Genomic DNA, 24,599 nt, shown 5'->3' with positions numbered 1-24,599 from the left:
CCAAAGTTCTTCCACTGGTTCTTCCCCAGGAGTATTTTCTACAATATTGCATTTAAAACTTGTGGGGCAAGTTTGGTTTGGTGGCTTCAGGTACTGGTGCTAAGCAGCCCATTACCAGTGACCTGGAGCTTGTGATTGTGGCTTTTCCCCTACAGCCTTTGACCATTGTGAAAGGTCAATCCTGTTGAACCTCAGCTGTAGAACTATATAAACATCTGTGTTGCCCCACATCCCCCACACCAGTAACAGCTAGAGGAGGAGAATCTATAACTCTCCACTACAAAACAACTACAACTCAACTTTGGAGGGTCCCCAGGTAGACATTCCAGGTTGAAAGTTCTAATCAGATTGTCCCAGGGAGTACAATCACTGTTCACGAGAAAGAGTTCAGAGTTTCAAGCATCCAGATTTAGGAATTCACAGGCATTCTGTCCAGCAAACCCATGGGGCTAGACTCTGGTCCCCTCTGGTGGGTAAGGGAGTCAGGAAAGTTGCCCATTAATGTCAGAACTTGGGTGTCAGTTCCTCTGCTGGCTGCACACCATCTCCACATCCCTCTCTCTCCAGACACCACTCTCTCTCTGCAGCCCCCGCTTCCTCACTAGTCGCTGTCCATGATGCCATCTAGATGTCTACACAATGCCTGGGCCTCTCTGTGAATTCACCAAACACTCTGGGCTCTGCAGGGGGTATACTTTCAGGCATCCAGGCTCCTGGCAAAGGGTTAACTGTGCATTCAGATTTTCAGGGAAAATATTTGATTGATTTTATGACCAGTCAGATGGCACCTAAGCTCACAGGTGGGAACTCCCGGGAAGAAGAAGACAGGGAGGAAGTACACTAAGTGAAAAGGATCAGGTGGCATGATTCAGGTTGGTCAAATGATACAATTTCTGGAGAGGGTGCATGTGTGGCAAGGGCCTACGTGTTATGTGGTGAAGCGGTAGAATGGTTCTGGGTGAGTGAATTTGAACAGTCCTTGCCCTGAGTCTCCAAGGCAGCTACTGCTGCTGCCACAGATAGTGGGAGCTCAGAGAGCTGCTGGGTTTGTGCCTGATTAACTTTCTAGCAGGAGAATGATCATGGAGGTGGTCCCTGCCAAAGTGAAAGGTTTGCTTCCAGAGGAGATAATGGACACTGGTATAACTTCAGTTGGTGACCATAGTATTGAAGCTGGGGAAGATCCAATTCTCCTAGAGACAGAAGTGGAAGAAATTGTCAACATAAATTTTACTGGTGGCTCTACAGCCATGCCTATTTCCACGGAACCAATTACAGTGGACAGTAAGCACACTAACCAAGTTACAGGGAATGACACAATTACTGAGGCAAATTGTAACACCACAGTGAAACCAGCTTTTCCAAGTGGCGTTCAGAAATTTGGTGCTCAGATTCCTATGACTATATCAGTCCATCATATTATGTTAAACAAAGTATCACAGACAGCTGATGTTAAACTGGTAGTCAGAAACTTAAACCAGATGAACAGTGGTTTAACCACTTTGGTTAAGTCTCATTCTAGCACTACCCCAAAGCCAACTACCACAGACTCAGAAAGTTACAACTGAGGCCCAATCAGGAGATAGTAAGTTACCACTACAGCAAATTAAAATAGTTAATTATGGGAAGAAGGCCAGAGGTGAAACCTGTCATTGGAGTCTTAGCACTGACCCCAGGAAGCCAACAGATGAATAGTGTAACACAGCCCTTGTTATAGACCAAACAGTAAAAAACACTACAGATTGCTAAGAAGCCTCAAATACCAACCTCTGGTTTGGTAATCAAGAAGCTGATCTTTGCAAAACCAAGTAGTAGGAAAGCAGTTACAGGACAGACAACTCAAGTATCACCTCCAGTCATTGCAGATAGGGTTCTTTCACAGTCTATTCCCAGAACTCCATGAAAGACCACAACAATATCTGAAAGTGGTTTTATTGGATCTCCTTTAAATTACACAACACAGACACTAAAGAAAATAGCCATATCTCCTTTGAAATCACCAAATAAGGCAGTGGAATCAACTGTGCAGACCATCACTGTTGGGGGAGTAAGCACATCAAAGTTTAAAGCAATTGCACGTCTGGAAACTGCTCTCAATGTCCGGAAGATTCAGTTACCTGGAAGCAAGTTTTATTATGTCTGACTTGTTACTGCCACACAACCAGTAGCTCACCCCAGCCAGATAGAATCCCAGTAAAAACACTCAAAGCCAGCAAGCAAAGCCATTGGTTGTGAATACAACCCCAGTTCAGATGTCCGTTCCAATTATCGTGGCTTAGGTTGTCAAACAAGTTGCTCCCAACCAATCAATCCAACTTCACAAATCATAACTACCAGCCAACCACAGGACCGGCTCATCATGCCTGCCGCAACACTGCCACAGATTCAGCCCAACCTCACCAACGGGCCACCAGGCCTTGTCCTGGCAGTGTCTTGGCCACAGCCCTGGGAACAGGGATTGTGGGCTATGCTGTGCTTCCAGCTCAGTACTTTACTCAGCTACAGCAGTCTTCATACGTGTCTGTAGCAAGCTATTCTAACTTTGTTGGAATATTTGGTATCCAGATCCAGTCGAGGCTTCCATTCAATGGTATAATCCCATCTGTGTCTTCCATTGGGCCTAGAAAGCCCTGTAAGTGTAAAATATCACTGTGTTTGACATTATATTGTGATTGCAGTGCAAATAGTGAATTTTACAACATCCACAATTTTACTAGTTATTATAATAATTTGGAACATGAAAATGAAAGGCAAAAAGCAATAAAAGCATGCCTTGACAGAAATCCAGAAGGCTTCAAGTGAAAGGAAAGGAGGGAGAATCAGATTGATTTCATAGCAAAGGATGTAATTGCAAATGATCAGGCTGTCTTAAAAACTATTGTGAATGCTATGAGGCAAAAATAATGTGTTCCTCAATATACAAATGTAATGGGTGTAAAATTTTGAGAAAGCCCAGAAAGAAAGACATTGATGCACTTGGCAGAGGCAGCTGAAGTAAGAGTACAGCAACAAACAGCAGCAAAGACTAAGTTGTCTTCTCCAATTTCAGACTTGTTTACTAGGCCAAACAACTTTGAATAGTGGATGAGGAAAATTGTTGTTTACAGTCGTGACTAAGGAAGTAGCTGAAGCCATGTGTGACTACCTTCTTGCCCAGACAGAGCAGGCAGACAAGAGGGAAAATAAAAAGCAGCAGCTGAAAGAGTAATAGGAACACATTTATAAGAGGGACTTTGCTTGACAAATGCAATTAGTGTAACCTGGATGTTTGTACGCTCAATGAATCCCCAACAATAAAAGAAGTAAAGGATTTGGATGAGGTTTGATGAGCATCATTAACTTAGCAGGAAAAGCAAAATGTGACCCCTGTGCCATGAATTGCTACCTCTTGCACAAAAGACTGATAAATGGAACAGTACAGAAAATTTAAGGTGCAGGGACACTTGATTTTTTGAAAAATGGTTTAACAATTACTGTGTTTTAATTCACTTCTTGTTTTAAGAGATTCAAATTATAACATTGAAAGAGAAGAGATTTAAAATGAGGAAATTAGTGTATTTTCAATCTTAGTTAAATCTGCTTATGGCCTAAATTTAAGTTTTCTTTCTTGTATTATATAGATTTTTCATTGGCTTAAGTTTTATTTATTTTTTTTTTTTTTGTAGAGACAGAGTCTCACTTTATGGCCCTCGGTAGAGTGCCGTGGCCTCACACAGCTCACAGCAACCTCGAACTCCTGGGCTTAAGCGATTCACTTGCCTCAGCCTCCCGAGTAGCTGGGACTACAAGTGCCCTCCACAACGCCCGGCTATTTTTTGGTTGCAGTTTGGCTGGGGCCGGGTTTGAACCCGCCACCCTCGGTATATGGGGCCGGCGCCTTACCGACTGAGCCACAGGCGCCGCCCATTGGGTTAGGTTTTTAAACAGTTAGATGGTCTATCCTTCTGATTCTATTGACAAAGGATATTTATAATTACTATAATTTACAATGTGTGGTGTCACATGATTTTTTTCAGTAGAGAAGGTCAAAGTACCAGTGGTTGTTAACCATTCATCCTTTGAGTATAGATTTAGAGCATATTCAGACAGAATGTCTAACATAAAAAATTTTTAAGAAACATTCAGATGGCCCTTTGTGTTTAGAAAAGCACCACATTTTAAAAAAAAAATCAAGTTTTAATGTGGATTCTGGAATAATATCTTGTCGTTAATTTGGGAATATCAGAAGGGAACCCTCAGGCACACTCTTAAAATTAAGAGGGGGAGAGGGATAGGGTGAGTGGAGGGAGGGTAGTATAAATGTCTAAACACATAACTAAGAAAATGTGGTGAAGGCTATATTAACCAGTTTGATGAAAGTATTTCAGATTGTGTACAGAACCAGCACACTGTACCCCATAGTTGCATTAATGTGCACAGCTACGATTCAATAAAAAAAGAAAAAATTAAACATATAAAATACTAAGGGGGGTAGCACCTGTGCCTCATTGAGTATGGTGCTGGCCCCATATACTGAGGGTGGCAGGTTCAATCCTGGCTCTGGCCAAACAGCAACAAAAAAATAGCTGGGCATTGTAATGGGCACCGGTAGTCCCAGCTACTCTGGAGGCTGAGGCAATAGAATCACCTAAACCCAAGAGCTGAAGATTGCTGTGAGCTGTGATACCACTGCACTCTACCGAGGGTGAAAAGTAAGACTCTTTCTCTAAAAAAAAAAAAGTAAAAAAGACAGTAAATGATAAATGATACTTAGAGAATTAACAATGTGTTTCTATGATAAGGAATGGCCAACAAAAACTCCCATTTTCTCTCAAAGAGTTGGCATGTATTTGAAATAATAAATTGTCAAAGTGATTACTGAGTGCTATACAAATAAGAGGTGTGTATAAGTAGAAGTAAACTTATCATGTAGTGATTATATAGAATCTCACATAATTATCAAGTATAAAATTTGGCCTGGGTGAAGAAATAAAGAATAAGGAAGCTGTAAGAAATGAATTTGGAGAAGGCTTTTTCATCTATACAAATATTTCTCTTTGTAAACTTTTGAACTAAGAAGTTTCAAATCAATACATGACTCTTACTTGATTTACTGAAATGGGCTTCCCAACAAAGCCTTCAAAATTATAATGGGAAAAATTCTTTTTATAACAGTAGTCAGGCATGTTGTCCATTGCTCTATTAGTTTGTTTTTATAATGGAAGTTTAATGTAGCATGAATTTTACTCAGTTATTTGGGTAAGCGGAAGGTATGAGTATAATTACTCAAATAATCTAAATCATTTTCAGTAATTCTAAAACTCTGAATTTAGGAGTGTGTTGTAATGGGACTCTTGGTTCATAACAATAAAAAAGACCATGTTGGAATTCAGTAATTTTGTTAGGTACCTTAATCCTCAGTAATTATTCATGTATGATTATTGCAGTTCCTAAAGGGACTCTATAGTGTTTCTGTATGTAGTGAGAATATACGTTCATATGAACAGTCCTGATATAGGCAATAGAAACTAAGTGATCCAAAAGAGGATTCCATTATTCAATAAACAGAATCCTTCCTTTTGAAATTTGGATTTATAAAATTATAGGGCATTGACTTTACGTATAGATAGTGCACACATTCTTAGCACCTCAATCTAGTATGTTTAATTAAAATTTTATAATTGTAAATTAGCGTAAGATGGTAAAATAATGTCTAGTCAACTTATTTTCAAAAATCGGAATATGTTTTTGGTCTAGGCCTAAATTTTGTTCATTTTGCAAATATTCTGTATTAATTCTAATTGTACATTTGTGATGTGTATTTCTATACAGTGTGAAGAAAATGTGAAATTTTGTTTACAATTGTAGATTATATGTGGTGGCATTGTTTAAGAGTGTTTGCTTATAGAAATTTTGAGGTGGAATCAAATGCTACCAGTTTTTCTGATTTTCAAGAAGCTTTGTAAAATACTAAGCCATTTCCTTCCTCTGTACTGAACATTTTGTATTTAAGCATTTGCATCAAATTGCTGAACAAAAGAAATAGCTATATTAATTCAACAATTTTAAAAAATACTTGAAGAGGGTTGGGCATATAATTTTTTAGCTCTAATTCTATCACAAAGTAGAAAGATTAAATTTATATTTGTTAGAGCTATTCAAAGAATACAATTTTCTACACTGTAGAAACAGGACAGCCAATTAGTAATACAAAAAAATTTAACTTTTATACTGTCTTAAAAGAAATCAATTTCATTTTTTTTAATGTTAAGGATTCATTGAGAGTACATGAAACCAGGTTACACTGATTGCATTTGTTAGGCAAAATCCCTCTTGCAATCCTATCTTGTCCCTAAAAGGTGTGGCACACACCAAGGCTCCACCTCCCTCTCCTCCCTGCTCTCTGCTATTCTTTTCCCCACACCTCCCTCCTTTCTCTCTCTGCTCTCCACTTTCCCTACCCCTACCATGTCCTTAATTGTCATTAATTGTCCTTAAATTAAAATTGAGTACATAGGAAAAAAATAGTAATTTCTTAGTGCAAAGTGGAACAGAGCATTACAAAGGTGGCAAGAATATAAAGTGAGCTCCCAGTTTCAAAATGTGTCAGAGACAGAGAGCACATACCCTCGCTGCTCCCATGTTCCTCACTGTTAGGGAGGCATGAAAGACTGAAGTCTCTGATCATGCAGAGGCGTGTTTCATCTAACACAGAGGAAAGGAAGCATAGGGTCAGGCACAAATGTATATAATTCAGTGTCATATAAACTATTATACTTTATTGAACAGTAGTATCATATACTTCACAATTAGGAAGCTAGAATGGAGAGAAGAGGGTTAGTTATGAAGATATATTGGAAAGTATAGCCTGATAAAAAGTCCATCAGAAACTTGATGATTTGTGGTGCCTTTTCATCTTGGAGTATGTTACACGGAGGGACTGGTGGTGAGATTCTAAAGGGGAAGCTCGGGTAAGGAAATGTGGAAGCAAATCACTGCAGACCAGAGCTTCTCAAACTTTCTGATATCTCCTGGATACCTTGTTAAAAATGCACTTTGTGATTCAGTAGGTCTAGGTATCTTCATTTCTAATACACACAAGTGACGCTGAGGCTGCTGGTCCTTGGATCCCCATGAGTAGCAAGGGTATACACTTGCCTATAGAGAAATCTGGAAAAAAAGCCTGGAAGAACAGTTTCACCATAGCAGGACCAAGAAAAGGCATTATTTTTCTCTTATTTCTGAGCGTGATTTTAGCTGGAGTAAAAGGAGCAATGAAACAAAGAAATCAAGTTATAAATGTGAGATCGTTTTGCTAAATGAAGAGGGAAGAAATGGCAGAAATAATCCATGAAAACAATGGAAGACCACAGGGTTACAGAATACTTTTCGAAGGGAAGAGACATTCTGGGTAGAGAAAGAGGGTGGAAAGAAGAAAGTTAACTAGGTAATTTTATAGTTAATGATGAGGAAACTTGAGAGTACTGACCAAGATGGATTTAGGAAACTGGCAGTCACACAAGATAGATTGTTGCTGCCCCAGAGATCACTAGAAGCAGGAGAGTGCTGGAATTGGGGTAAACCAGAGAGATGCATGTCTCCTCTCCACAAATGCCAGAGATGCATTTGCATTGATGCATGTTGCATCGATATTACATTATCAAATAAGACTATTTTGAATACAAGCAGTGGCTGCTTTTTTAAGACAATTTTTTTGTTCTATAAAATGGCTATTTTCCAAAGATCTTAAAAGATTAATAGGATATACCAAAGGAAACTAATTTTATAAAAATGTAATTATCTTCCATGACTTGGCAATTATGAATTGAGCTACAATGAACAATCTGGTGCAAATATTTTTATTGCCAAATGACTTTTGGTCATTTGGATATACACCTAGAAGAGGAATTGCAGGATCAAAAGTCAGGTGTACATTTAGATCCCTGAGTGTTCTCCAAACTTCCTTCCGAAAGGAACGTACTAGCTTGCATTTCCACCAGCAGTGCAAAAGTGTTCCCTTTTCTCCACAACCACACCAACATCTAGAGTTTGGGAATTTAGTGATGTGGGATACTCTTACTGGAGTTAGGTGGTATCTCAGAGTAGTTTTTGTTTGCATTTCTCAGATGATTAAAGATGGTGAGCATTTTTTTCATGCATGTGTCTGTAGACCATGCGCCTGTTCTTCAGAGAAGTTTCTGTTCACATCTCTTGCCCACAATTAAATGAAATCACTTGTTTTTTTTTTCTTAGTCATAATTTTGAGTTCTCTGTGGAGTCTGGTTATTAGACCTTTGTCAGAAATATAACTTGAAAAAAAAAAAAAGAAATATAACTTGAAAAAATCCTCTCCCATTCTGACGGCCTATTTGCTTTATTTACTGTTTTCTTGGCAGTGCAGAAACTTTTTAATTTGATCAGATCTCAGTAATGTATTTTTGATGTTGCTTCAATTTTCCGGGGTGTCCTCCTCATCAAATATTCTCCAGGCCAATTTTTTCAAGCATTTCCCTGCACTCTCTCTATGAATTTTTTATAGTTTCATGTCTTAAGTTTAAGTCCTTTAACCAGTGAGAGTCAATTTTTGTTAGAGGAGAAAGGTGTTGGTCCAGTTTGAGTCTTTTACAGGTTGCCAGCCAGTATACCATGAAGCACTATGCAGCATTAAAAAAAAAAAAAAAAGAGACTTTACCTCTATTATGTTTACATGGATGGAGCTGGAAAATAATCTTCTTAGTAAAGTATCTCAGGAATGGAAAAAAAAGTCTAATGTACTCAGTGCTACTGTGAAACCAATCTATAATCACTCACACTTGCATATGAAAAATGAAACACGGGGCGGTGCCTGTGGCTTAAAGGAGTAAGGCACCGGCCCCATATGCCAGAGGTGGTGGGTTCAAACCCAGCCCTGGCCAAAAACTGCAAAAAAAAAAAAAAAAGAAAGAATAATGAAACGCAACTTTACGCTAGGATGAAGGAGGGAAGGGGAGGGAGAAGGGAAAGGAGGGGGATGGGTTGATAGAGGGAGGGTTAGTAGGGGGATCACACCTATGGAGCATATTGCAAGTACAAGTTGGATCTATCAGGTGTAGAACACAAATGTCTTAATGCTGCAATTGGGGAAATGAGGTGAAAGCTATGTTGATTAGTAGGGTGTAAGTACTCCAAATTGTACAAATAATCAACACATCGAATCCCATAATGGCATAAATGTACTTATGATCTATGTACAAATGACTTAATTAAATATATATGTGTGTATATATGTATGTATTCATGTTTTTTTTCAAAACTTTTTCTTATTTTTAGCAAATATTGCTTTTATTTTGAAACGTAAAAGGTTATTAATTTCATATTCTGTGACATTTCAATTTTTTTCTTTTTGGATAAATGTTTTGATATTTGAAATGTATTGTTCATAATTTCTTTGATGTATTTTATATGTCCTTAGGTGAGTGGGTAATGAAACTCTTAGATGGCAAAAGTAGATGGTAGAAGAAATATAGGTATATCTGCAGCTTACATGGATATGGAACAAAGGGAATGTTTATATTAACTATTATTCTACAAGTGTACATCCATGCTGCTCTATTAAAAATACTTTATCTAAGAGAAATATATTATAGATTAAACTGTACTGTCATTAGAAGTGTGTCCTTTATAAATAACAAAACAAAGATCAGATGAATACTTATATGTATAAAGGATGCTTTTGTGTCTCATTAAAGCTATGCTGTAGGCTTCTGCCATAAGCGTTGTCATTTATCCTCTCAATGGTGTGATTTGCTCCTCTGATTAAAGACACCATTCACATTGCCATATGTGCACTACTGTATTTGAATGGTTTTCCTCTGAAATACTTTAGAAATCTTAAGTGGACGGTGTATTAAATGTATGTTCCCTTTCTTTTCTTTGTTTATTTCTGTCATATTGCTGTACACAATAAAAAAAGAAAAACGAAAACAACTTCAGAGCTAAAATAATCATGTACAAAGTCAAACTTGAGGATTAAGCTCAATATTAACTCTCCATAACTGCACGTTTGGCTTTATCGTATTTACATTTATATTGTCATTTACATTGATTGTCTGTGTTTTTTGTTTTTTTAGGGTTTTCTGAGAAACATTGCCAGTTGAAGGTAACCACATTTATTTTTTTATCTGGAATTATTCACTGTGTGTCATACGAAATATACATTACTTATGAAACCCTTTGTTTTAAAGTCCACTCAGCATGCCATTAAGATGGAAGTTTCCCATGGCAAGAAAGCAGTAAAACAGAAGAATGTGCAGCTATCCAGATCAGGTAATTTTTGAGGGGGAAAGTGGATACATGTTCTTGCTATGTGTAGTGACTATAGCTCACTGTAACTTCAAAATCCTGGGGTGAAGGGATCTTTCTTCCTTCTTTAATTTTCAACTTAAAATTCCTGTTTTTGTTAGGGAGTGGACAGAGATGAACTATGAAACTACACAATTTTCTAGTAATTCAAAGAATTTGTGAAATTCTGACTTCACATAATGGAATGCATTATACTAACAAGTTGGTCTTCTTTTAACTTTAGTTATTTTATCCTATTGTTACACTGATGATATTAAGGCAATAAATGTCTGACTAGCAGAACCTATGTGCATGTGTGTCATCATTAATTATTAAAAACAAGGAAAATAATAAATTATCCTTCCATGGCTATTTGAAAGACATAGTCTTTTAAAATGGCAGTACTAAATGTTTTGGCTTTAGGGTCCTCTCAAACTATTACAAATAATTGAGTGGAAGTATCCAACACCTAGAATTAGCTGTATGTTATTACTATGAACTCATACTCTGAAAATGTTTTACTTTATAGGTGACATAGGTGTACAATCATAATTTGTTTCCATGTCCTAAAATTTCATATAAATGATATATACACTGTGTACAAAATAAGATGATGAAGTGAACTCATCCTAGAAAAAGCACTGCATACCTCATTGCTGAATATCACCACAGTCACCTTTGAAGTACTTTCCTTGGAAAGTTGTGCACCAATACCAGTGCCTAATCCAGGCTCCAAAGCAATTTTGGAACTTTTTTTCTGGAATAGCCATCAGCACTGACATTGTATTATCTTTGATGTCCTAAATGTTAACAAAATATCTTCCTTTAAAATGTTCCTTCATCTTTGGGTAAAGAAAAAGGTCATTGGGAGCCAGATTACATGAGTAGGGAGGATGTTCTAATACAGTTATTAGTTTACTGAGTAAAAACTCCGCACAGACGGTGCTGTGTGACTTGGTTCATTGTCACACAGCAAGAGCCATTGCCCCCCTGATGCAAGAGCCATGATTTGGCAAAAAGTTCAGATCATTTTCATCTAACTTTTCCATGTAGCCTTTTCAGCACTTTCAAATAGTAAACTTTGTTAACTGTGCAGTTGTTGAAAATTCCTAATGAACAATCCCTCTGATATCAAGAAGGTTAGCAATATCATTTTGACATTTTGTTTGAACTAAAGGAATGTTTTGGTTGTGGAGAAGACTGACTTTCATTGTGCACTTTGATGCTTTTCTTCAGTTCACGTTGGTATGTCCATGTTTCATCACCAGTGATAACATGGCTCAAAACTTGCTTCTCTGTGAGGTCTTGTGAAAATTTGACTCTCCTTTTCATTTTTTTTCCACTGGTGATGTACTTTGGGAATCATTTTGTTCAAGTTTTTTCTTGTCAAGATTTTCCAGTATGATTTTCCTGATATTTTTATTAGATCATAACTGTGTACATTACTGCATTTGTGTGGTACAGTGTGCTGATTTTATATATAATTTGGAACGTTTACATCAAACTGGTTAACATAGCATTCACCTCCCCTCCTTCCCTCCCCTGTTTGACTTGGGTATTTTAAAAAAAATTTTCCCGGGTGATTCCATTAATCCATATAACCCAACTATTGATATGACAGACGTATGTGTGTATATTGACCTTTCAAACACACTTTATACTACATTTATCTAATGCTACACTCTTCTTACATAATTAAAAGTTTGCTAACTAAAAGAAAGAAAAAAAACCATAGCATTCACCTCACTTATTTATTTTCTTTTTCTTTAAGTTTTTTGCTGGGACCGGGTTTGAATCCATCCTCTCTGGTCTATGGGGCTGGCTCCCTACTTCTTTGAGCCAGAGGCACCACCCACTTATTTAATTGTTGTGTTTAGACATTTATACTCTACTATTAATAAAATATTAAATTTAATACTAATAGCAGAATATACATGTCTACAAATTTTAATACCAGTATTAATATTTAATAGTATTGATATTTAATTAATCCTTAATATTTAATAGTATTAATGCTTAACTAATAGTAGATTAAAAATGTCTACAAAACTTAAGAGTAGTGTTAATATTTAATAGTACAGTATAAATGTCTAAACACAACAATTAAATAAGTGAAGTGAATTCTGTGTTAACAAGTTTGATTTAAACATTCCAAATTGTATATAAAATCAGCACATTATACTCCATAAATGGAGTAATGTCTGCAGTTATGATCTAATAAAATAAATTAAAAAAAAGACTTTCCTACCTGTTTCTCTCTTGATGTTTACTTGATATGCTATGCTTCTCACAGTCAGCTAATAGTTTTGATGCAAAATTCAATGAATGTTTGTAAGGTTTTCATGACTTTCATTCTTATTACTGGGCACCCTTACCTCTCTTCTTCAATGCTGCTTTTTATCCCTTCAGAAAACTATTTAATCTATTTGCAAACTGCTGATTTTTTGTGGCATTATCTGCAAACTAACATGTCCCTGACTTCCCTTTCATGTTTGCTAAGTTTAACAAGATTAACATTTATTCATCGCTCTAATTCAGGTTCTGAAATTCTCATAACAGCACACAATCATGCAGCAATGATAATGAACTCCATTCTGAAAGACAGTCAACATAAACACAACTATGAGACACTGATACACCAAAGTTATGAAACTTTAATGAGGGGCTTGTACAGTACTAACAACGTAAGCACACGGTTGTGAGCTTGTGAACTTAATTGTCAAGGCTTCATATGTCATTTTGTGACATATTTCTTTCTTTTATTTGCACAGTATCGTATTTGTGAGATCAATCCATATTGACACATGTATATTTGGCTTAATTTATTTTGATTTTTATAACATTCCATCACATAAATGCTGCAACATCAAACTCTTCGAAAGCTGATATATATATATATATATCTCGTATATCCATATGTATATATGAATGATAGTCATAATGGCTTTTGTATTATATAGGTGTATCCACAGATATTTATTGTATTGTTTATTAATACTGAAAAAATGAAAATACAAAACCAAGTTTTATATGTTTATTTATTTTATAAAAACATCCATCCTATATGGGACACTGATATTTGATATCCAAAATATTTCCGTAAACATTCACTTATCTCAGGCCCACATTGCCTTTATTTTCCAATATTTCCTTGTAATTCATCTTCTGCCATTCACTTGTGTTTTTCTGAAATTCGTCTTTCATATAGAATTTACAGTGATTTACTTCAGTGAAAATGGGATAATTAATATCTCTTTGAAATATTAATATTCAACCACCATGAAATTTCATAGAAGGATTTCTGCTATCCCTTCTTGTCTGCATTTTTTTTCTGGCATTCCTGAGATTCTAGAATGCCTGGCTCACCAATCCCTCTACTGCAGACAAATACATACACATTTGTTTCTTCAGGAATTTTTCTCTCTCTCTTTCTGCTTTCTGTCTTGCTCTCATCCTTTCCTGGCCCCTATGCCCTTTAATTCGGCTCATCTAACATTATAAGTATCAGCTCAGACATGATCTCTGAAAAACTCATTTTTGACAGTTTTATTTATATTCCTTCCAGCCACAGTGTCAATCATTATTGAGTAAAACAGATAAATACTGTTCCAGAAGTTTTGAAATATTGTGCTTACAGTCCAGCGGCAAAGGGTAGAGACATGGCAAGAAACGATTTACAGTTTTGGTATGAAAATTGCAGTAGAGATGACACTAGAGTACTGAGGCAGCCCTGAGGGAGGAGATGCCTATTTATCTGGGGAAACAGCAGGAATAAAGGAAGGCTTCATGTTGCAGGCTAACGCCTTAAAAGATAAAATAAAATTGTTAGAATAGCAGAGGAAATCTTTTCACATGTAACAAACAGGATGTACACTGATGAAAATAGAAAAAGTAACAGAAATTTGTGAATTATTGATAAAACAACATGCACAGCATGCTGTTGAAAGGTATTTTATGAAGTAGAGAATAATCCACAATGTTATTTCATATGTGTGTATTGTATATTTAAATTCTGTTTTTCTTCTGACATTATGTGTGTATATGTTAGGTGGATAAATCTGTGAGTAAATCTGTGATATGTCTGTATTCGTTGAACCTGGTGACATCTACTGCCCTCTGGGTTGTTTTGCGAAGTTTTGGATAATTAGGAGTATTTTTTTTTTTTATGGAAGTAAATATTTGGCTAAAGATTAAGCTTAACTTAAACTCTCAATTTATACAGAAATTACTTTTTTACCCTTTTGTATCAAACAATGTCAATTTTGTTGAACTGTGGTCCATTTAACTAAATGTATGGTCTATCAGCAGAACAAGCCTTGCAGATGTCATCAGATGAAGAGAAAGAAAGTCATGAAGGAAATAAAAATAAACAGTCAAAGGTATGAAAATATTTAATTTTAGAATTCTGATTTAATATTGATTTCTTTTGCAATGGTATTTTGAATGGTATTTGCAATGTAGAATAGTCCAAAATAAAATTATATTTTGGACTAACATCTTAGACTCAGTAGGTCAAAATTTAATATTTTCTTTAAAATATATTCTCAAATACTTAAAATAATTGAAAATCCTGAAATCTCATATAGCCTTTGTCTTTGGAATAGAGATAAAGAATTTCTGGGTGGAGCAAATTGGGGAATCAGAAACATCATTCAGCTGAGTTCTCCTAGAACGACTGGTGAAAAAGAGAGAAACCAGCTGTACCTAGCATGAAGACCTTACCCAGAGTCCTAGCTAAGGGAGCACAGTGAGGAGGTGGTGAGATGGATATAGCTTAAGATCTGGAGAGGTGGAAATCTGATGAATTAGGTAAGTAATTGTGACTGGCTGGGATCAGCTGTCACAAACCTCTGTGGAAGGAAGCCTTTCTTGAACTTTCAGTTGTTGGGGCAAGCTGTGTGTTGAGTGGAAAGCTTGGAAGCGAAGGCAAGCTCAAACAGTAAACAGCCTAACCATATTCAAATGCTGGTTGGAGTGGATGTGCCATAGGTTTGTGCCTGGTGAGGCAGCTATAATGAGAAGTTCTCGGTCACCAGGTGGCTGCCATTGTGGGAAGTCCTGACAAGGTCTTAGCAGGAGCCTAAAGCACTGTTGTCTTAATACCTTCTGCCAAGATCAGAACTCATCTATTGGGGCAGGCTGAGGGACTCCTGCAACCTACAGGAACTAGAGTCAGGGGGCACTGTGAAACCTGCCCCTGAAGGATTCTAGCCAGCTTTAAGATCCCAACTCAGCAGCATCTGAATGCTGAGAAAACAATCAGGTGATTGCCCAAGGCAATAATTTTGGAATTAGGATGATAGAGGTTGCTGCTGTGCTCTCTGTCTCCTAAAGAACCCACAGCACGACCTGATGCCCCAGAAACATACTGTCATCATACAACATACTGTCATCAAGAGCAAGGACTTCTCTTTAAAACAAATGAGGTAGTGAGAAGTAAAAAGGAGCATAAGGAGGTAAACAAGAAGAAAGAACACATGAGGAGGAACCAATAGAAAAATTCAGGCAAACTGAAAAATAAGAACAGAGAATCCCCCACAGTGAACCATGAGGCACCTACTGCAGAAGACCCCATCTATAAAGAATTAGTTGACTTCTCTCAGAGCTGGACAGATCCTCTAAACAGAAATTAAACAAAGATATAAGAGATTGTAATGAGACCCTAGAAAAACTGTGCTTGATAGATGTATATAGACCACTCCATCCCCAAAATATGAATATACATTATTGTCATCATCCCATGGAACATTCCTCAAAATCATCTCATCCTGTGTCAGAAAATGACACTCAACAAAATCAAAAGAATTGAAATTTTACCGGGCATCTTCTCAGAGCACAAGGCACTAAAAGTCAAACTCAACTTCAACAAAAACGTTCAACCTCACAAAAACGCATGGAAGTTCAACAACCTTGTGCTGAATGACAGTTGGGTGCTCGAAGAAATACAAAAGGAAATTATTAACTTCCTTGAGTATAACAACAATGAAGATACAAGTTAAAAAGAAACTGTGGGATACAGCAAAAGCAGAAAAAAAAATACCACTTTAGAAGCCTATATTCAAAAAACAGAAAAAAAGAAAGATGGAGACTTTACCTTTTTCATGTTTATTACATGGATGGAGCTGGAACATATTCTTCTTAGCAAAGTATCTCGAGAATGGAAAAAAAAGTATCCAATGTACTCAGCCCTACTATGAAACTAATTTATAGCTTTCATATGAAAGCTATAACTCAGTTATAATTTAAGAATATGGGAAAGGGGGAGAGGGAGGAGGAGGATGGGTGGAGGGAGAGTGATTGGTGGTCTCCTGTGGTGCATCTTACAAGGGTACATGTGAAACTTAGTAAATGTAGAATATAAAAGCCTTAACACAACTAAGAAAATGCCAGAAAGGCTATGTAAACCAGTGTGATGAATGTGTGTCAAACAGTCTATAAAAGCAGTATATGGTGCCCAATGATTGCATTAATGTACACTGCTATGATTTAATAAAAAAAATTAATGTTCAAATAATATACCTTGGTCAAAATTAAATCCAATTTATGTAATAATTGGTCACTAAATTGCCCTCTAAAGAGACACAGGTTGGTTGACTAAATAGAAAACCTCAGGCCAGACATCTGCTGCATTCAAGAGTCTCGTCTTTCCTTAAAAGATAAACATACACTAAAGGTGAAGGAATGGTCACCTTTAATTCAGGCAAATGGAAATCAGAAAAAAGTAGGTGTGGCAATGATATTCTCAGATACAATAGGCTTTAAACCAATCAAAGTAAGAAAAGATAATGATGGTCACTTCTTATTTCTTAAGGGCTACCCTCAACATGATGAGATTTCAATTATCAACATTTATGCACCCAACCAGAATGCACCTCAATTTATAAGAGAAATTTTAGCTGACAGGAACAATTTGATTTCCCCCTGCACCATAATATATGGAGACTTTAACACTCCTCTGGCAGTGTTGGATAGATCCTCACACAAAAAAGAAGCTAAGCAAAGAAATTTTAGAACTAAACTTAACCATTCAACATTTATATATAATAGACATCTACAGAACATTTCATCCTAATTAAACTGAATACACATTCTTCTCATCAGCCGAGGGATTATCCTCCAAAATTGATCACATCTTGGGTCACAAGTTTAACATCAGCAAATTTTAAAAAATATAATTCATTCCTTGTATTTTCTCAGACCATCATGGAATAAAAGTTGAACTCAGTAAAAACAGGAATCTTCACATGCATACAAAAACATTGAAACTAAATAACTTCATGCTGAATGATAGCTGGGTCATAGATGAGATTAAGAAGGAAATTACCAAATTTTTGGAACAAAACAATAATGAAGTTGCAAACTATCAGAACCTCTGGGATACCACAAAGGCAGTCCTAAGGAAAATACATAGTATTGCAAGCCTTCCTCAAGAGAATGGAAAGAGAGGAAGTCAATAACTTCATGGGACATCTCAAGCAACTGGAAAAGGAAGAAATTTCCAACCCTAAATCCAGCAGAAGAAAAAAAAGATAACTAAAATTAGAACAGAAGTAAACGAAATTGAAAACCAAAGAATCGTACAACAGATCATCCAATCAAAGAGTTGTTTTTTGAAAAGGTCAATAAAATAGATAAACCTTTGGCTAACCTAACAAGAAATAGAAGAGTAGAATCCCCTATTCATCAATCAGAAAAGATAAAGGCCAAATAACAACAGACTCCTCAGAAATCCAACAAATCCTTAATGAATAGTACATAAAACTCTACTCTCAGAAGTATGAAAATCTGAAGGGAAGAGATCAATACTTGGAAACATGCCACCCTCCTAGACTTAGCCAGAAAGAAGTGGAAATGTTGAACAAGCGTATAACAAGCTCTGAAATAGCATCAAGTATAAGAAATCTCCCCCAAAAGAACAGCCCAGGACCAGAGGGCTTCACATCAGAATTCTACCAAACCTTTAAGGAGGAACTAGTACCTATATTACTTAATCTTTTCCAAAACATACTAAAAGAAGGAATACTTCTCAATATATTCTATGAAGTGAATATCATGCTTATATCTAAACCAGAAAAAGACCTAACAAGAAAAGAAAATTAGAGACCAATATCTCTAATGAATATTGATGCAAAACTATTCAATAAGATCCTAGGAAACAATCCAATAACACATCAAACACATTATACACCACAACCAGGTGTGTTTCATCCCAGGGTCCCAAGGATGGTCCAGTATACATAAATTCATAAATACAATACATCACATAGACAAATTAAAAATCAAAGACCATATGATTCAATTGATGCAGAAAAAGCTTTAGACAATACCCAGCATCCTCTCTTGATCAGAATACTTAAGAAAATAGGTATAGAATTCACTGAATTCTTGAGACATCTTTTGGGTTACTGCTTGGAATTCTAATTCAATCAATTGGCACTTGCTACTGGCTGCTTGAAGAATTTTTTTCATCTTGACTTCAGACAGGTTCATTACAATATGTCTTGGAGAGGCTCTGTTAGCATTGAAATTACCCAGGGTTTGATATGCATCTGAAAGGGGTGTGTGGGGGTCTTTAGTGAAACTTGGGAAGTTTTCCTTTATGATAGTCTCCTGAATGGCTTCCATTCCTTTGGGGCAATCTTCTTCCCCTTTAGGAATCCCTATTCATATATTTGAATACTTCATGGAGTATTGTAGTTTTCTAAGCGCATGTTATGCTTTCTTTCTCTTCTTTTCTGCTCATCAACTCTCTGGGTTAAGTAAAAACTATATCCTGTAGCTCTGAGCTTCTTTTTTCTACATAGTCTACCCTATTTTTGATCTTTTTCACTGCAGGTTTACATTCCCTGATTGTTTCCTTCATTTCCTTAATCTCCACCTTATCCTTTCTATGTTCTACATATCAATCATCAGAGTTTTGGTTCTTTCTTTCCATGTTCTTGCCCATTCCTTTTAGTGTCTTTATCATCCATATTTTAAATTCCCTTTCTATCAACTCCATTAATTCTTTTATTTTCTCCATACAAATAAATGTGTTTATTTGCTTTCCAATTTTGCCTGCACAAAATTAAGAAGACTTAAAATTTAAAAACAATGGCATTGATTAAAATAAGCACTAGAAACAAAAATGTCATCAAGAACAAGCAAAAATAAAAACATTCATAGAAGAGATCAGATTATTGCTGCCAGAAAATATTGAGCAATAATAATAAGAATGCAAAAAAAAGTAACATTCATATTGTTAGATAAGAGTATGTCTATCATACAATGCTTTGACTTTGAGGTTCAGTATGGGGTCATCAGTTAACTTCTTTTTCTTTTTTCTTTTTTCCAAAGTCTCAAAAAATAGACAACTATTCTTGCTAATACGTTTGAGTTCTCTGTGGATTCTGGTTATTAAACATTGGTCAAAGGTTTAACCTGCAAATATTTTCTCCCGTTTTGAGGGATGTCTGCTTGGTATAGTTAACTATGTTCTTGGTTGTGCAGAAGATTTTCAGTTTGATCAGGTTCCAGTAGTGTATTTTTGATACTGCTTCAATTGCCTGGAGAGTCCTCCTCATTAAATATTCACCAAGGCCGATCCCTTCAAGAGTTTTCCCTGCTCTTTCTTTTAGTATTTTTATAGTTTCATGTCTTAAGTTTAAAGATTTTACCCAGTGAGAGTCTATCTTACTTAGTGGTGAAAGTTGTGGATCCAATTTCAGTCTACTACAGATCGCCAGCCAGTTTCTCACTGTGGGCAAAGGAATGGAAGAGAAACTTCTCTAAGGAAGACAGGCGCATGGACTACAGACACATGAAAAAATGCTCATCATCCTTAATCATCAGAGAAATGCAACTCAAAACTAGTTTGAGATATCACCTAACTCCAGTAAGAGTAGCCCACATAACAAAATCCCCAAACCAGAGATGTTGGCATGGATGTGGAGAAAAGTGCACACTTCTGCACTGCTGGGGGGAATGCACACTAATATGTTTCTTTTGGAAGGATGTTTGAAAGACACTTACAGACCTAAAAATAGAGGTGCCATTCAATCCTATAATTCCTTAATTAGGTAAATACCAGAAGACCCAAAATCACAATACAAAAAAGACATCTGTACCAGAATATTTATTGCAGCCCAATTCATAATTGCCAAGCTATGGAAGAAGCCCAAGTGCCCATCGACCCATGAATGGACTAGCAAATTGTGGTACATGTATACCATGGAATATTATACAGCCTTAAAGAAAGATGGAGACTTTATCTCTTCCATGCTCACATGGATAGAGCTGGAACATATTCTTCTTAGCAAAGTATCTCAAGAATGGAAGAAAAAGTATCCAATGTGCTCAGCCTTACTGTGAAGGTAATTTATAGTTTTCATATGCAGGCTATAACCCAACTGTAGCACAAGAATTTGGTGAATGGGCCATAGGCGAGGAAGAGAGAGGGGAATTCAGGGTGAGGGAGGTTAATGGGTGGGGCCACACCTACGGTACATATTATAATGGGTACAGGCAAAACCTACTAAATGCAGAATACAAATGTCTACATACAATAACTAAGAAAATGCCATGAAGGCTACGTTGAACAATTTGATGAAAATAATTTAGATTGTATATGATACCAGCACATTGTAACCCTTGATTGCACAAATGTACACAGCTATGATTTAACAATAAAAAAAGAAAGAAAATAAGTATAGAAGTAACATTTCTTAACTGATAGAGGCCATCTGCTGCAAACCCACAGCCAATATCATAGTTAATGGTGTAAAATTGAAATCATTTCCACTCAGATCAGGAACCAGGCAAGGGTGCCTACTGTCTCCACTGCTTTTTAACATTGTAATGGAAGTTTTAGCCACCGCAATCAGGCTAGAGAAGACAATCAAGGGATCCAAATAGGACCAGAAGAGATCAAATTGTCACTCTTCACAGACGATATGATTATATATCTGAAAAATCCAAGAGAATCAACGACAAAACTCCTAGAAGTGATCAAGGCATATAGTAAGGTCTCAGGATACTAAATTAACACTCATAAATCTGTAGCCTTTATATATACCAACAATAGTCACAGGGAAAAAACAATCAAGGACTTCATTCCCTTTACAATTGTCCCAAAGAAGATGAAATATCTGGGAGTGTATCCAACTAAGGATGTGAAATATCTCTATAAAGAAAACTATGAAACTCTGAGAAAAGAAATAGCTGAAGATGTTAACAAATCGAAAAATGTATCATGCTCATGGCTGGGAAGAATCAATGTTGTTAAAATGTCTATACTACCTAAAGCAATCTACAGATTTAATGCAATCTCTATTAAAGCACCTCTGTCATATTTTAAAGAGCTGGAAAAATTAGTGCTTTGTTTTATACGGAAACAGAAAAAAACCTCAAATAGCCAAGACATAACTCAGAAATAAAAACAAATTGGGAGGTATCATGCTTCCAGACTTCAAACTATACTATAAATTGATAGTGGTTAAAGCAGCATGGTACTGGTACAAAAATAGAGAAGTAGATGTGTACTCAGCCCTACTATGAAACTAAATTATAGCTTTCACATGAAGGCTATAACCCAACTAAAGCACAAGACTATGAGGAAAGGACCAAGGAAGGGGAAGGGAGGGGGGTGATTATGGTGGAGGCAGGGTAATGGGTGGGGCCACACCTACGGTGCATCTCAGAATGGGTACAGGCGAAACTTACTAAAGGTAGAATACAAATGTCTATATAAAATAACCATGAAAATGCCATGAAGGCTACGTTGAACAGTTAGATGAGAATATTTCAGATTGTATATGAAACCAGCATATTGTACCCCTTGATTGCACTAATGTACACAGTTATGATTTAACAATAAAAAATAAATAAATAAAAGGGAAAAAAAAGAGGTAAACCCAGACATTTATTGTCATTTGATTTTCAATAAGCATATTAAAAATATAAATTTTGGGAAAGATTCCTTATTCAATAAATGGTGCTGGATGAATTGGCTGGAAACTTGTAGAAGACTGAAACTGGATCCACACCTTTCTCCTTTAACAAAATTGACTCTTACTGGTTAAAAGACTCATACTTAAGACATGAAACTATTAATATTCTTAGAGAAAGTGCAAGGGAAATGCTTGAAAAAATTGGCCTGGGAGAATACTTCATGAGGAAGACACCCCAGGCAATTGAAGCACCATCAAAAATACATTACTGGGATCTGATCAAATCAAATGCTTCTGCACTGCCAAGAACACACTAAGTAAAGCAAATAGACAGCCTTCAGAATGGGAGAGGGTTGTTTTTTTTTTGTAGAGACAGAGTCTCACTGTACCGCCCTCGGGTAGAGTGCCGTGGCGTCACACGGCTCACAGCAACCTCTAACTCTTGGGCTTACGCGATTCTCTTGCCTCAGCCTCCCGAGCAGCTGGGACTACAGGCGCCCGCCACAACGCTCGGCTATTTTTTGGTTTCAGTTTGGCCGGGGCTGGGTTTGAACCCACCACCCTCGGCATATGGGGCTGGCGCCCTACTCACTGAGCCACAGGTGCCGCCCGGGAGAGGGTTTTTGCAAGTTATACTACTGACAAAGGTCTAAGAACCAGAATCCACAGAGAATCCATTCAAACTTCTTACTTAGCAAAAAACAAGTGATCCCATTTCATTGTGGGCAAGAAACATGAACAGAAGCTTCTCTGAAGAAGACAGATGCATGGCCTACAGACACATGAAAAAAATGCTCATCATCTTTAATCATTAGGGAAATTCAAATCAAAACTACTCTAACATACCACCTAACTCCAGTAAGAGTAGCCCACATCACAAAATCCCAAAACAACAGATGTTGGCGTGGATGTGGAGAAAAGGGAAGACTTCTGCACTGCTGGTGGGAATGCAAACTATTATGTTCCTTTTGGAAGGAAGTTTGGAGAACACTCAGGGATCTAAATGTAGACCTAGCGTTTGATCCTGCAATTCTTCTTCTAGGTGTATATCCAAAGGACCAAAAATCATTTGGCAATAAAGATATTTGCACCAGATTTTTCATTGCAGCTCAATTCATAATTGCCAACTCAGAAGAAGCCCAGGTGCTCATGGACCCATGAATGGATGAATATATTGTGGTATATGTATACCATGGAGTACTATGCAGCAGTAAAAAAAAATGGAGACTTTACCTCTTTTATGTTTACATGGATGGAGCTGGAAAATATTCTTCTTAGTAAAGTATCTCAGGAATGAAAATAAAAGTATACAATATACTCAGTACTACTGTGAAACCAATTTATAATCACTGACACTTGCATATGAAAATTGAAACACAACTTTAGCCTAGGATGAAGGAGGGAAGGGGAGGGAAAGGAGAAGGGAGGCAGTGGGAGGGATAGTAGGGGATAGAAGGAGGACCACACCTATGGAGCACATTGCAAGTACAAGTTGGGTCTATCGTGTGTAGACCACAAATGTCCTCATAATATAATTGGGTAAATGAGGTGAAAGCTACGTTGATTAATATGATGTGTAAGCACTCCCAATTTGTATAAGTAATCAACACACTGAAAATGGCATTAATGTGTTTATGATCTATGTACAAAAGACTTAATAAAAAAAGAAAAAAAAATCATACATTATGATCAAATAATATTCAACTTATATTAATTTTTTGAGTGGTGAGAAGTATGGATCCTATTTTATTCTTCTGCATATGGCTATACAAATACAATATTACTGGCATCTTTTATTGAAAGGGAGAGATACCCCAACATATGTTGTTGCCTGCTTTGTCAAAGATCAGGTGGCTATATGTGGATGGTTTTGTATATGGGTATTTTGTCTTGTTTAATCAGCCTGTGTCTCCATTTTTGTGTCAAAACCATGTTGTCTTGGTTACTTTATACTTGTAGTATAGTTTGAAGGTGGTAATGTGATGCCTCCAAATTTGTAAAAGAAGTCATTTTATCAAAAAATACCTGTACTCAAGTGTTCATTGCAACACAATTCACAATTACAAAGATGGGGAATCAACCAAAATGCACATCAATTCATGAGTAGATTAATAAAACATGGTTCATGTATTCCATAGAATACTAAGCGTCAAAGAATGACTTAATGTCTTTTGCAACAATCTGGATATAACTAGGGACCATTAGAACTAGGGACAATTATCCTCAGTGAAGTATCTAAAGAATGAAAACATGAATATCACATGTACTTACTACTAAAATGGAATTAAATTGATGGGCACACATGTGAAGTAAACCTCAATAGAAATGAAGCAGGGGGTGACGGGGGAGGGGAAGCAGAAACCTATCTAACAG

General features: G+C 36.6%; 1 protein-coding gene and 1 pseudogene across 1 annotated transcript in view; both read left to right on the top strand.

Moving 5' to 3' along the window:
* Nucleotides 1–24,599, top strand: part of LOC128579076 (ankyrin repeat domain-containing protein 26-like) — a 161,988-nt gene that overhangs the window by 104,525 nt on the left and 32,864 nt on the right. The window contains exons 19-21 of the mRNA XM_053581353.1: nucleotides 10,089–10,117; nucleotides 10,203–10,284; nucleotides 14,608–14,678. Of these exons, the coding sequence (XP_053437328.1) occupies nucleotides 10,089–10,117; nucleotides 10,203–10,284; nucleotides 14,608–14,678 (182 nt within the window). The remainder of the gene's footprint in view (nucleotides 1–10,088; nucleotides 10,118–10,202; nucleotides 10,285–14,607; nucleotides 14,679–24,599) is intronic.
* LOC128578955 (protein lin-54 homolog) lies at nucleotides 1,083–3,430 on the top strand (annotated as a pseudogene).

Source organism: Nycticebus coucang, chromosome Y (genome assembly GCF_027406575.1).
Source record: "Nycticebus coucang isolate mNycCou1 chromosome Y, mNycCou1.pri, whole genome shotgun sequence".
NCBI classification, from domain to species: domain Eukaryota; kingdom Metazoa; phylum Chordata; class Mammalia; order Primates; family Lorisidae; genus Nycticebus; species Nycticebus coucang.
The sequence above is the reverse complement of the archived record's forward strand: the minus strand, read 5'-3'. Positions and strand labels throughout refer to the sequence as shown.